This window comes from Somniosus microcephalus, chromosome 10, assembly GCF_052327205.1.
Source record: "Somniosus microcephalus isolate GS21.2 chromosome 10, FLI_Smic_1.0, whole genome shotgun sequence".
NCBI classification, from domain to species: domain Eukaryota; kingdom Metazoa; phylum Chordata; class Chondrichthyes; order Squaliformes; family Somniosidae; genus Somniosus; species Somniosus microcephalus.
In genome coordinates this window covers 125,032,311-125,046,713 of record NC_140996.1, presented here as the reverse complement: position 1 = coordinate 125,046,713, position 14,403 = coordinate 125,032,311, and the positions used below count along the sequence as shown (strand labels likewise).

Here is a 14,403-nt window from a genome sequence, read left to right as displayed (position 1 = left end):
AGGTTTTTTGCATCTTCCGTGAAGACAGACACAAATTATTTGTTTAATATCTCTGCCATTTCCTTATTCCCCATTACAATTTCTCCTGTCTCAGCCTGTAAGGAACCCACATTTACTTTCGCTAATCTTTTCCTTTTTACATACCGATAGAAGCTTTTACAGTCTGTTTTTATGTCTCTTGCTAGTTTACTCTCATTCTATTTTCCCTTTCTTTATCAATTTCTTGGTCCTCCTTTGCTGAATTCTAAAATCCTCCCAATCCTCAGGCTTACTATTTTTGGCAACATTATAGGCCTCTTCCTTTGATCTAATACTCTCTTTAACTTTTCTTGTTAGCCACGGTTGGACCACTTTCCTGTGGGGTGTTTGTGCCTTAAAGGAATATATGTTTGTTGTAAATTATGTATTAATTCTTTAAATGCTAGCCATTGCTTGTCTACTGTCATACCTTTTAATGTAGTTTCCCAATCTACCTTGGCCAACTCGCCCCTCATACCTACGTAGTTTGTTTTGTTTAGCTTTAAGACCCTAGTTTTGGGTTTAACTAAATCACTTTCAAACTGAATATAAAATTCTATTATATTGTGGTCACTCTTCCCTGAAGGCCCCTTTACTACAAGGTTATTAATTAACCCTTTCTCATTGCATAATACTAGATCTAAAATAGCCTGTTCCCTAGTTGGTTCCTCAACATACTGATCTAGAAAACTATTTTGCATACATTCCAGGAATTCGTCCTCCACACTATTACTGCAAATTTGGTTTGCCCAGTCTATATGTAGATTGAAGTCCCCCATGATTACTGTATTACCCTTGTTACATGCGCCTCTAATTTCCTGATTCTTCTCTGCCCTACATTACAACTACTGTTTGGGGGCCTATAAACAACTCCCACCAATGTTGTCTGCCTCTTGCTGTTTCTTAGCTCCACTCAAACTGATTTTACTTCTTGATTTTCGGAGCTAAGATCCTTTCTCTCTACTGTCTTTATCCCATCCTTTATTATCAGGACTACCCCGCCTCCTTTTCCATTTTGCCTATCTTTTCTAAAAGTTAAGTATCCTGGAATATTTAGTTCCCAACCTTGGCCACTTTGCAACCACGTCACCATTATGGCTATTAGATCAAACCTGTTAATTTCTATCTGTGCTATTAATTAATTTATTTTGTTGCGAATGCTTTGTGCATTCAGATATAGTGGCTTTCGCTTTGACTTATTTCTATTTTTCCCTGATGTCAACTTAGTCACTGATACATTATTACCTTTGTTACTCTCTCTGTCCCTTCCTGGCCCACTCTGCTTATTTTTACCCCAAACTCTACTCTGCTCTAGAGCCTTGACATTTCTCTTGCTGCTTTTAAATTTACTCTTTCCTGAATCCTCCCACCACCCTCCCCCCCCCCATCATTGGTTTATAGCCCTATCTACTGCCCTAGTTAATCGGTTCACCAGGACATTGGTCCCAGCCTGGTTTAACTGGAGCCCATCCCAACAGAATAGCTCCCGCTTTCTCCAGTACTGGTGCCAGTGCTCCAAGAACTGAACCCCTTCCTCCCACAACACTCTTTGAACCACGCATTTAAACCTCTAATCTGTTTGTCCCTGTGCCAATTTGCGCGTGGCTCAGGTAACAATCCAGAGATTATTACCTTTTGAGGTTCTGCTTTTTAATTTGGATCCTAGCTCCTCAAACTTCCTCAGCAGAACCTCATTCTTAGTTCTACCTATGTCATTGGTTCCTACGTGGACCACGACAACTGGATCCTCCCCCTCCCACTCCAAGTTCTTCCCCAGCCGCGAGGAGATGTCTTTAACCCGGGAAGGCAACACAACCTATGGAACTCTCGGTCGTGGCTGCAGAGAACAGTATCTATCCCCCTGACTATACTGTCCCCTACCACAACTACATTCCCTTTCACTCCCCCAACTTAAATGGCCTCCTGCACCCATGGTGAGCTTGCTCATCCATCTTGCAGGCTTTTCCCTCATCCACACAGGTAGCAAGAACCTCATACCTGTTGGACAAGGGCAAAGACTGAGGCTCCTCCAGCACTGCAGCTGGGGTCCCCTTACCTGCCTGAGTTGCAGTCACACCCTCCTGTCCCTGACCACTAAGCAGACCTGTACCACTACCTAACCTAAGGGGTGTGACTGCCTCCTGGATCAAAGTGTCCAGGTAACTCTCCCCATCCCCGATGTCCTGCAATGTCTGCACCTCAGACTCCAGCTCAACAACTCTGAAATGTTTCTGTGCTGCACAAAATGAATACAGTATCTAGAATACAAAAGAATGTTGTATTGCAGGTGGATTTATACATTGTAGTGTAAGGTTAAACTGAAATCAATTTTCTGTGTGGAGTTAATTTAAGTGCACTACAGAAAGATTGTAACAATGGCCACCGTGATTATTTTTGGCCAATTTTCCACTTTGCTCAGTATTTCTTTAACTTGCTATTTATATACTGCCAATAAAACAGTCGAGCCATTCATTTTATAAACTGGCAATCCTGTCCAATACACTTTGTCCTGAGAACAAAAGAAAATCAGGCAATTACAACACATCTGATAACACTTTTCAAGTGGCTAATGAGCCACTTAATCATCTTAAATGATGCAAAGTTTAGCTGTGACAAGTACTTTTGTGATGTAGCCAGGTGACAAGTTCATAAAGTAAGATAGCAAAATACTGCAGATGCTGGAAATCCAAAATAACAACAGAAAATGCTGGAAAAACTCAGCAGGTCAGGCAACATCCGTGGAGAGAAATTAGAGTCGACGTTTCGGGTCTAACCCTTTTTCAAAACTGGAAAAGAAATGAAATAGATCGAAAGGCAGGGCTGGGAGAGAACAAAATAGACATTAAGAGGTATTCACAACGAGACGAGATGGTGATAGGACTAGTGGAGACAAAAGACGGCTCAGATTAGGTGTGAAATGTTCTGGCAGAATGAGAGACAGCTGCCATGTGGGAGAGAGAAAAAAAAGGAAAGGGTGGGGGGGAAGGGAAAAACCAAAACAAAGGGGTGGATAAAAAATATATGTGAAAATGTAATAGGGGCCGAGATTATGATCTGAAATTGTTGAACTCGATCTTGAGTCCAGAAGGCTGTAAAGTGCCTAATCGGAAGATGAGGTGCTGTTCCTCGAGTTTATGTTGAGCTTCCATGGAACAATGCAAGAGGCCAAGGATGGTGAGGTCCAAGTGGGAATGGAGCGGTGAATTAAAATGACAGGCGACCGGAAGCTCGGGGTCACTCTTACGGACTGAACGGAGGTGTTCTGCAAAGCGGTCACCCAATCTGCGTTTGGTCTCCCCAATGTAGAGGAGACCGCATCGTGAGCAACGAATACAATATACTAGATTGCAAGAAGTACAAGTAAATCGCTGTTTCACCTGGAAGAGGTGTTTGGGGCCCTGGACAGTGGGAAGGGGGGAGGTATAGGGGCAGGTGTTACATCTCCTGCGCTTGCACGGGAAGGTGCCAGGCGAAGGGGAAGGGATGCTGGGGGTGATAGAGGAGTGGACTAGGGTGTCTCGGAGGGAGCGGTCCTTACGGAATGCTGAAAGGGGAGGGGAGGGGAAGATGCGTTTGGTGGTGGGATCACTTTGGAGGTAGCGGAAATGGCGGAGGATGATCCGTTGAATGTGGAGGCTGGTGGGGTGAAAGGTGAGGACAAGGGGAACCCTATCGTGATTCTGGGAGGGAGGGGCAGTGGTGAGGGCAGAAGTGCGGGAGATAGAACGGGCACGGTCGAGGGCCGTGTCAACCACGGTAGAGGGGAATCCTCGCTTGAGGAAAAAGGAAGACATGTCGGAAGCACTGGTGTGGAAGGTGGCATCGTCGGAGCAGATGCGGCGGAGACGGAGAAACTGGGAGAATGAAATAGAGTCCTTACAGGAGGCGGGGTGGGAGGAAGTGTAGTCCAGGTAGCTGTGGGAGTCAGTGGGCTTGTAGTGAATATTGGTGAATAACCTATCCCCAGAGATGGAGACGGAAAAGTCAAGGAAGGGAAGGGAAGAGTCAGAGATGGACCATGTGAAGGTGAGGGAAGGGTGGAAATTAGAGGCAAAGTGAATGAAATTGCCTAGTTCAGGGCGAGAGCAGGAAACGGCACCGATACAGTCATCAATGTATCGGAAAAAGAGGTGAGGGAGGGGACCTGAGTAGGACTGGAACAAAGAGTGTTCCACATATCCCACGAAAAGGCAGGCATAGCTAGGACCCATGCGGGTACCCATAGCAACACCTTTGATTTGGAGGAAATGAGTGGAGTTAAAGGAGAAGTTGTTCAATGTGAGAACAAGTTCAGCCAGGCGGAGGAGGGTAGTGGTGGATGGGGACTGGTCGGGCCTCTGTTCAAGGAAGAAGCGGAGCGCCCTCAGGCCATCCTGGTGGGGGATGGAGGTGTAGAGGGATTGTACGTCCATGGTGAAAAGGAAGCGGTTGGGGCCAGGAAACTTGAAACTGTTAAAGTGGCGGAGGGCGTCCGAAGAGTCGCGTATGTAGGTGGGAAGAGACTGGACAAGTGGAGAAAAGATAGAGTCGAGATAGGAAGAGATAAGTTCCGTGGGGCAAGAACATGTTGAAACGATAGGTCTACCAGGGCAGTCCTGTTTGTGGATCTTGGGAAGGAGGTAGAAGCGGGCTGTGTGGGGTTGGGGAACTATGAGGTTGGTGGCCGCGGGGGGAAGATCGCCAGAGGAGATGAGGTCAGTGACAGTCTTGGAAATGGTGGTTTGATGTTCGGTAGTGGGGTCATGGTCCAGGTGGAGGTAGGAGGAGGTGTCGGAGAGTTGACGTTCAGCTTCCGCTAGGTAGAGGTCAGTTCGCCAAACAACAACAGCACCACCCTTGTCAGCAGGTTTAATGACAATGTCAGGGTTGGATCTAAGAGAATGGAGTGCTGCAAGTTCAGAGGGAGGTAGGTTGGAGTGAGTGAGGGGAGCAGAGAAATGGAGACGGCCGATGTCATGGCGGCAGTTAGCGATGAAAAGGTCTAGAGAGGGTAAGAGGCCAGGGGGAGGGGTCCAGGTAGAACGGGAATTCTGAATGCGGGAATTCATAAAGCTTGTTTCACAGACTGAGCCATGACTGTCCTTGTGGATTACACAATAGAGAAATGACAAAATCAATTTGGTGTACTTCGATGACCCCCAACAAGTCACAGATCCAAGATGCCAGGGGAGGCGTAACTGAGCATGTGAGTTAAGTGTCCACGCCCTGGAGAACCTGGTGGGAGGTGCCGAATCCTGCCAATGGTAACCTCTCAGAATCTGAAGGGGGAATTGTTGATTTTTTGAGGGTAGGCATTTGAAGGTGTTGGGCCTGAAGAGTTTGGAGGGATATGCTCTTTAACTAGTAGTTAGCATATTAAAGCATGTATGATTTGGACAATATGCTACATCAAAGGATCCATATGCACCAATTGTGCATACGTGTATATTAGTGCATATAATGACAATATAGTATGCAAATTTATAAATTTGCTTATGTCCCACCCACTCTCTTCACAGAACAAGAATACATGTGTCTGCAAGGTTGACCTAAAGATGAACAGTGGCCACGATGCCATGTAGCACTTCCCACACTTCCTTAAACAGCAGCACGGATACGGACCCTTTGTGACTATTAAATAAGGATTTCGCTGAGGAAGCATAGGGCATCAATAATGAAGGGATATCAGTTGTAGGGCTTGATAAGTGGATGGCAGCTACAGGTTGGGGGTCCAGTATGATGACTGTCCTTCCTGAGTTGTCTGGAGTTACAGAACTTTCTGTGTCTGCTTTCAAACTGAGACGTTAAAACGTGATCTGTGTTGAGCAGCCACTTGTCTTCAGTGAATATTAATATGGCTAGTTTGGACAAATGGTTGCCAACATTGTAATCTGTCATTGAGCAAAATCAGAAACACAGACAGAATATCAGTACCTCATGAAGTTTTTGGCATTGCTATGGATACTTTGGCGCTTAAATTCCAAGAAGCAGTCATGACAGGATTTAACTTGCTAGAAGAACGGTTACAGACAACCATGAGGGAGGGATTTAGAGAAATCATAGATGTCCAATAAACATTTTGAAGTGATGGCCAACAAAATTAGTAAAATTAATTGACATTTAATATACATTGCTGTATTTTATTTTAATGCAGAAAAGGAAGTGCTAGTTCTCAAACAGTAAAAGGAACAGAACATTTGCCAAAAATAAGTAGATACAGTAACTAGCAGTTTTATGACTCTGAATATATCTAATAGAAAATAATTGTCACTAATTGCAGAACTCACGAAGTACCAACTAATGAGACCCTTATGCATCTTGTTTTGTAGTGCTTGTCTACTACATGTGGCCACTATGCATCATTAATCTCCTTAGTATTCCATGGCTTGCTGTTACTCCTAATCCAAGTCCGTGACAATACATCGGCATGGTGGGGCATGGAAAATTTGCTGGCTCCTATCGTGTGTCTGGAAGGATTTATTCTCTGCTTCTGCCTCTACATCCGCATAATATGCAAGAACTTTTTTCTGTACTATTCACTTTTGTCACAGTTGTGCTTATGCTTAGAAATCATGCTCTTCATTCAGCTGATTGACACTATCTTTGGTTGATTGACCTTTAGTAAGCAAAAGGCTGTTTTTTAAATTTTTTGAACCCATTATTTAATAGAAGGAATCATCAGAGCAGCGTTAAACAGAGAGAAATAATCTATTGCTACTTTCTAACAGTATTGCAGTATTATTTATGCAGGTCTATGTTTTTGCTAAAATTAGCAGATATAGGACGATATAATCCATAATGACACAGCATATTAGTCTGCAGACTAAATTACTGTACTTCCCTCACACAGTCTTTCAATATTTTATTCCACACGCATGTAATTTCCAAGCAAAGCTATTAAGTTTGAGAAATTATGTTTGACATTGGCTATCTCATTTTTAGTTCTGTAATCTCCTGTCAATATTAATGTATTCATTCTATGATGTTACCTCCCAGATATTATTCTTTGACTATATAACTTGAAATACAAGAGCTGCAGATGCTGAATAAGGCATACATAATTGGCTGAATAATTCTGATTTTTCATAATGCAGAAATTATTTTATGTAATTTATATTTCAAAATAACCATTTCAAACATAGTAATAAATATGAAAAGGAAATTATGTAGTCTTTTTTATGAATAGTATGCTTTAATTATTATTGTGAAACTCTAAACCATGGGTGTTTGTATTTATTGACATGATGTAAAATGCATTTTCAGCCGTATAATTTCAGTCATTGAAATACAACTACAATAACAGGTAAAAAGTTGTCTTTTTTTTTGTTAACAGGCCCAAACAGAAATGTGGAATATACTCTTGTTGACTCTGCTGATGGATTTTTCTCCATTGATAAGTATTCCGGAATCATCAGTCTGGAAAAGGCACTGGATAGGGAGCAACAGGCATTGTACAATCTCACTGTCAAAGCCACAGATCAAGGAGTGTCGTGGAAACTCTCAACTTTTGCCACAATCACCATTATCGTGTTGGACATCAATGATAATCCACCTGTTTTTGAGAGGCGAGACTACCTAGCCACAGTAGCTGAAGATGTAGCCCTGGGAACCGAGGTTCTGGCAGTGTACGCTGCCAGCAAGGACATTGGTGCAAACGCAGAAATTGCTTACAATATTAGATCTGGTAATGAACATGGCAAATTCAAAATTGACCCTCAAAAAGGTAAAAATTATATATTCAGCTATTCTTTCAACAAAAAAAATCAACAAGTCTTTATTGATTTAGTGGCAGCCAATTTTGATAAGATATTAAGCATATTCAATAACTGAGGGAAATTCACTCCCCAAACATTTGAAAAGTGTAGGCATTCTGCATAAAATATGCTGATGTTTCATTGACTTGTACATTTATTGCAATGTGCTAAATTATACCACATATTGGTACTGTACTAGACTTACAATGTTAATAGTTCTACTATAATATTTGGTCTTGATGAAGCTCTGGAAGCATTTGTTAAATTTATAGTGGCTTGTAACGCTATTGCTAAGAATTTTGGACTCCTACCTTCATATGAAGGAGCACAAATTTAGGAAATAATTAAGAACATGAAAGACCATTTGGTCCAATTAACCACAACTTTGAATTCTCAATAAAATGCTCAGTTCTCCTCTTTCTCTAGAAACATACCTAGATGTTTCTGGAACCAATTTATAATGCTCTATAAGCCTATTGCCCTTAGTGTAGAATAATTCTACCTGAATTTCCTATTTACTCCTAAATTAAATTATGCCCATTAGCTTTTGAACACTTGTCAGTACAAACAGAAGAATAGATTCAGTGGGGCAACGTTCTCGGCACAGAGCCTCGCTTGATGGCAGTGTGAATCAGGGAATCAGTTTCAGCAGTCAGTACACCTGATTCACAACGTTCCCAATTTTCTAGCTGAGTGAGTATCCGTGCCAGAATTGTAGACCCATTGGGAGTGAAATTGATCTTTGGCAAAGTGCAAAATGAGCGATAACGAATCAGCAGCCCCTTTTACACCCCATCTGATTTTCTGTTCCATTGCCTTTACCCTAAATTGTCCCAGTAATAATTACTGTGATTGCCATCTTGATTACAATATGACATCATCTGTTTGGAATTAATATTTTCTGTCTTCGGATTTAGACTTACTTTACATTATTTTTTGAACTTTTCTTTAAACACAGGAATTATTTCTGTAATTGAGTCTCTTGACTATGAGACTTGTAAGGATTACTACCTGACAGTTGAAGCCAGAGATGGAGGCTCTCCTTCACTGAGCACAGTCACTACTGTAAATGTCAATGTAACAGATGTCAATGATAACACACCAGAATTCAGCAGAGAGATATACAATGCAGTTATCAGTGAAGATGCATCTATTGGAGATTATGTCGTTATGGTATGTATTTTTATTAATGCTTTTTTTCTACACTGCAATTCAACTACATGGTGAAGAAAGGTTCTTGAACATCATACTTGTCTACAGTTACAAAACTGATAGGTAACATAATATTACAAAGACACTTAACATGCTGGAAAATAGAATGCTGTTATCAGACACTACAAAGATGGAGCAATTACTAAGAAAAAGTTAAATTCCGTTCATAAAATTTAGCCTAGATCTTTCATTCCTTCTTGGGTAGTCAGGCATGGTGTCATAGTGACTAGAAGTTGGGACAGAATCCACCTTTGCCAGTTTCCACCCTCTGGAAGAACCATGATAAATTCCAACACAGAAGTGGGTGCAAGCACCCAACTTCAGTTTGGGGATATTCCTGGGCTTCCCAAAGCTTTGCCAGATATGCTGCCATTCGGGGCTGCATGTGGGCCCCACCAAGCAGAAATAAAGTGGCTTTCAATCCCAGATGGATCAATTGCCATTTAATCCTGTGCCTACCATCAACGGAGCAACAAAGAAGGATATTTGCCCACTCTTCCTCTTTGGCCAGACTGTTCTCCTGCTTCTCATCTCAGAGCTCCAAGATTCCATAATTTGCACTGGTTGGGCACCCCTATCACACCACAACTGGCGCAGGAGCCCAGCCTTAATATGATAATGACTTCATTCCCTGGATTTGGGATGGGGTCATGGGTGGCCCAAAGTGGCAGGAGGAAGTTCTGTCCTGCTGTACTTTCAGCAATGCAATGGCGCCACTGGAATTTCTAGGCTTATATATAATGTCTAAGATACCCTTCACAGGTACCTCAAACATGAAGGACAAATAATGTGATAGCAGGTGCTCGCTGTATTATCAGACATAAAGCCTTCTATATGCCCAATCGGGTCAGTGCAGCAAATCAATGGAAAGAACACTTGGAACCAGGGGCAAAGTGCAAAATATGCTTACAGTTCACACATCCCTTCCAAATCACCACACTGTATACTTCAAATCAATCGTCCACTCTGTGATTGCATCACTTTGAGTCCCTTCTCTAGCTGTGTAACCTTAATGGTACCCCATAAGTCTTGTCCCTTCTATCATTTGGAAACAGCATAAGCTATAATGACTAGATTTTTCCCCACCTTCAACACCTTCCTCAATACATAACTTTTAAAACATGCCTTTGGTCACCTCGCCAAACTTATGCTTGGCGTTTGTTTCACCCTCTCCCTCAGCCATGTTTTTACCCCTTGAGATATTTTACTAAGTTAGAGACACTATATAAGTGGAAGTTGTTACTGTTAATATATCCATGTATAAGTATATTGGCAGGAAATACTTCCGTCCATAATGGACTGTTGGTTTGATTGCTTGTCTTGAGTATAAAGTTTATTTTTGTATCATTTCTGATGGAAGTTTGACCACGATAAAAGTGCAATTTTTTAATTACATTGCTCAATATTAACTGAGAATTTGGTTGCACAGGTACTGGCAGAAGATTGGGACAGTCAAACCAATGCACAGATTCAGTTCTCCATTGTGAATGGAGACCCAGACAACTACTTCAATATCAATCCAGTCACAGGCTTAATCAAGGTCAAGGAACGACTTGATAGAGAAAAAGTAAGAAAAAATTGATCAAAGGACTTTTTTTGAACCTTCTATTAAAATATTTCCGAATTGAACTCCTCTGATGTCTTACCATGTAAACGTATTATGTGGTGTGTTTTTGAGCCTTATACATCAATGGCGATTTCAGGTTCAACCCCTAGTTTGTGCTCCGTTTTCTAATCTTAGCTGTGGTGAAAATGGACATTCTGCAATTGGCCACTGCATCCCTATGCTACCTAGAGGGAAACTACAAACAGAGTTCATGTTCCTGATTGCTGCAAAGTGCTATTCCATTGATGCCTATATGTATTTAACTTGTAAATTTGTGTGACTTTCCTGATGGGAGAAACATAAACAAACCACTGAGCATGCTGAGGTCCCCTGCAGAAATATACTACTGTAAATAATTTAGGTGAATTTGACTAATGGAGAATTTTTTTTCATTATTCATTCTTGGGATATGGGCATCGCTAGCAAGGCCAGCATTTATTGCCCATCCCTAATTGCCCTTGAAAAGGTGGTGGTGGTGAGCCGCCTTCTTGAACCGCTGCAGTCCATGTGGTGAAGGTACTCCCACAGTGCTGTTAGGGAGGGAGTTCCAGGATTTTGACCCAGCGACGATGAAGGATCGGCGATATATTTCCTAGTCAGGATGGTTTGTAACTTGGCGGGAAACTTGAAGGTGATGGTGTTCCCATGCGCCTGCTGCCCTTGTCTTTCTAGGTGGTAGAAGGTGCGGGTTTGGGAGGTGGTGTCGAAGGAGCCTTGGCGAGTTGCTGCAGTGCATCTTGTAGATGGTACACACTGCAGCCATGGTGCACTGGTGGTGAAGGGAGTGAATGTTTAAGGTGGTGGATGGGGTGCCGATCAAGCGGGCTGCTTTGTCCTGGATGGTGTCGAGCTTCTTGAGTGTAGTTGGAGCTGCACTCATCCAGGCAAGTGGCGAGTGTTCCATCACACTCCTTACTTGTGCCTTGTAGATGGTGGAAAGGCTTTGGGGAGTCTGGAGAGATGGTGGAAAGGCTTTGGGATTCTGGAGGTGAGACACTCATGTGGCCTGCTCTTGTGGCCACAGTATTTATGCGGCTGGTCCAGTTTAGTTTCTGGTCAATGGTGACCCCCAGGAGGTTGATGGTGGGGGAATTCTCGATGGTAATGCTGTTGAATGTCAAGGGGCGGTGGTTAGTCTCTCTCTTGTTGGAGATAGCCATTGCCTGGCACTTGTGTGGCGCGAATGTTACTTGCCACTTTTCAGCCCAAGCCTGAATATTGTCCAAGTCTTGCTGCATGCGGGCATGGACTGCTTCATTATCTGAGGAGTTGTGAATGGTACTGAACACTGTGCAATCATCAGCGAACATTCCCACTTCTGACCTTATGATGAAGGAGTCATTGATGAAGCAGCTGAAGATTGTTGGGCCTAGGACACTGCCCTGAGGAACTCCTGCAGCGATGTCCCGGGGCTGAGATGATTGACCTCCAACCACCACAACCATTTCCCTTTGTGCTGAAATTGAAGTGTACAAAAATACATCAAGTATATATTTCAAAACAATATAGCATAAAGATAGTGAATGGGGTTTACTCAATTTGTAGGGGAATGTGATATAGCATTACCAATTGCAATTACATGAAGCTAAATGTTGAATCAATGCTAGTTCTGTTTCTTTAATTTTGATTTATGTAGGTAATTTTATTATATAACTGCAACTGAAAAACTTTAGTTAGAGTATTATTTTAAAATCTGAATAAAACTCAAACTTGAAGAGTTTATTTTCTTCCTACACAAACTAATTTTCAAGGCACTTTTGCCTAGAAATTGGTGCAGCACCTAATGAGGCCAGCGGCAGGACCACGGTAAGTTGATCCGCTGGCTTCATTAGGAGAGTACCACAAGTTGCGCGCGACACTCGTGAGGTAGCTCGTCAGTCACAGTGGTTGTTTGGGGGTGGGGGGGGGTTGGGGGTTGGGCAGGCGTGTGGGTGCTGCTAAGGATCTGTGGCCAGCAGCAGCCCGCGGTTTTAATGTTGAGCTGGAGGAGCATATCTGTGCCATGCCAACTGACTAAATGACAATTCTAACAGGAAGTGAGTTTCTATTGCTGCTGAGACTATCAGTATTAGTAGGGCAAGAGATGAATATAGGTCTGGTTTTAATTATTCTATGATTTGATGTCAGAAACCATGAATTTATATAAATAGATATGGGGGTGGGGGGCAGCAAGGTGGCACTTCTGGTCATCGTTCCATATCCAACTCAGCCCCAACTCATTTTCCTGGTTCGGGGCTTATTAAGTATGCACAGCAGGCTCCCAGCAGGATTCCTGACATCAAGAAGGAGCCCTCCCCTCCTAGTGCAAAGGAGGAAACTCTGGTGGTCCTGCAGTGGGCACACCACTGCAGCAGCAGAAGATCCAACAAAGTGCTTTGAACCGCAGACGTGCCCTAAACCTTTGAAGCAGAGACCGAGGCCTTCGATACATATGTCACTGGCGACAAAATGGAGGGAGACAAGACCGCTACAAGGCCCTCTCCCTCCGATGCGTCGCTTTAGGGCCATTACCACTGCTTCCTGGGATTCACTGCTGTCTTCTCCATGGCAACCACAGGAAGTGACAGTGATGCAGGCAGGAAAGCGGAAATTCCACCAGGCCTTGGACTCTCCTTCCCTCACCGCCATTTGTATGTCGCAGATCTGAATGGAGCAAACCGTTGTGTTCCCTAAAAGTGAGGGGGGAAGGAAGTCAGGGCACTGAAATGGTGGTAGGGTTCACCGGTCGGTTTCTGCCACGATCTGATAGCAGAGGATAAGTGCCACCTAAAGGACAGTTGGCTGCACTCCTGTCTCCAGGTCAAAAAATATTGGGGCTGAAGTCCTGTACCAGGACTTGGCTGTATGGTTTAGGTTGAAGTCCTATGCCAGGCCTTGGCTGTATGATTTTGGTTGAAGTCCTATACCAGGACGTGCCTGTATGATTTAGGTTGAAGTCCTATGCCAGGCCTTGGCTGTATGATTTTGGTTGAAGTCCTATACCAGGACGTGCCTGTATGATTTAGGTTGAAGTCCTATACCAGGACTTGGCTGTATGATTTAGGTTGAAGTCCTATGCAAGGATTTGGCTGTATGATTTAGGTTGAAGTCCTATACCGGGACGTGCCTGTATGATTTAGGCTGAAGTCCTATGCCAGGACTTGGCTGTATGATTTAGGTTGAAGTCCTATGCCAGGCCTTGGCTGTATGATTTTGGTTGAAGTCCTATACCAGGACGTGCCTGTATGATTTAGGTTGAAGTCCTATACCAGGACTTGGCTGTATGATTTAGGTTGAAGTCCTATGCAAGGATTTGGCTGTATGATTTAGGTTGAAGTCCTATACCAGGACGTGCCTGTATGATTTAGCTTGAAGTCCTATGCCAGGACTTGGCTGTATGATTTAGGTTGTGGTCCTATGCCAGGACTTGGCTGTATGATTAAGGTTGACGCTCCCCAATACAGTATCTGGGAATACTGCATTATCAGCGGTGCATCATTCTGGTGAAATGTTGAACTGAGATCCTGTTTGCCTATTTCAATGGATGTTAATGATCCCATTCGTATCATTGTTGTTTATGAACTGTTGGTGCAGAATACCTACTGCCTTTGCCTAAATAACGATGGTGACTTATTGTGTGAAATGTTTAAAGAAGTTTTGGTGTGATAAGGCAATAGAGACTAGAACCTACTGTTTCTGATTGAATTGTGCAAACCATTAACATGCTTGTATCAAATTCCTTTCCTCAGTATTTAATGGAAGTGCTAATCCATTTAAAATAATTGGGTTAATGCCTCTGTTAAAATTAAATTAAATGGGGGAGAAATTCGTTGTCGCCCCGTTTGGAGCGGTAAA

The 14,403-nt window shown here is 43.0% G+C and overlaps 1 protein-coding gene across 3 annotated transcripts in view; it reads left to right on the top strand.

Moving 5' to 3' along the window:
• LOC147111685 (protocadherin Fat 3-like) overlaps window positions 1–14,403 on the top strand; it is a 1,117,094-nt gene that overhangs the window by 989,380 nt on the left and 113,311 nt on the right. For all 3 annotated transcript variants that reach the window (XM_085998792.1, XM_085998793.1, XM_085998790.1), the window contains 3 exons: window positions 7,331–7,720; window positions 8,710–8,924; window positions 10,393–10,530. In XM_085998792.1, coding sequence (XP_085854918.1) covers window positions 7,331–7,720; window positions 8,710–8,924; window positions 10,393–10,530 — 743 coding nt within the window. The remainder of the gene's footprint in view (window positions 1–7,330; window positions 7,721–8,709; window positions 8,925–10,392; window positions 10,531–14,403) is intronic.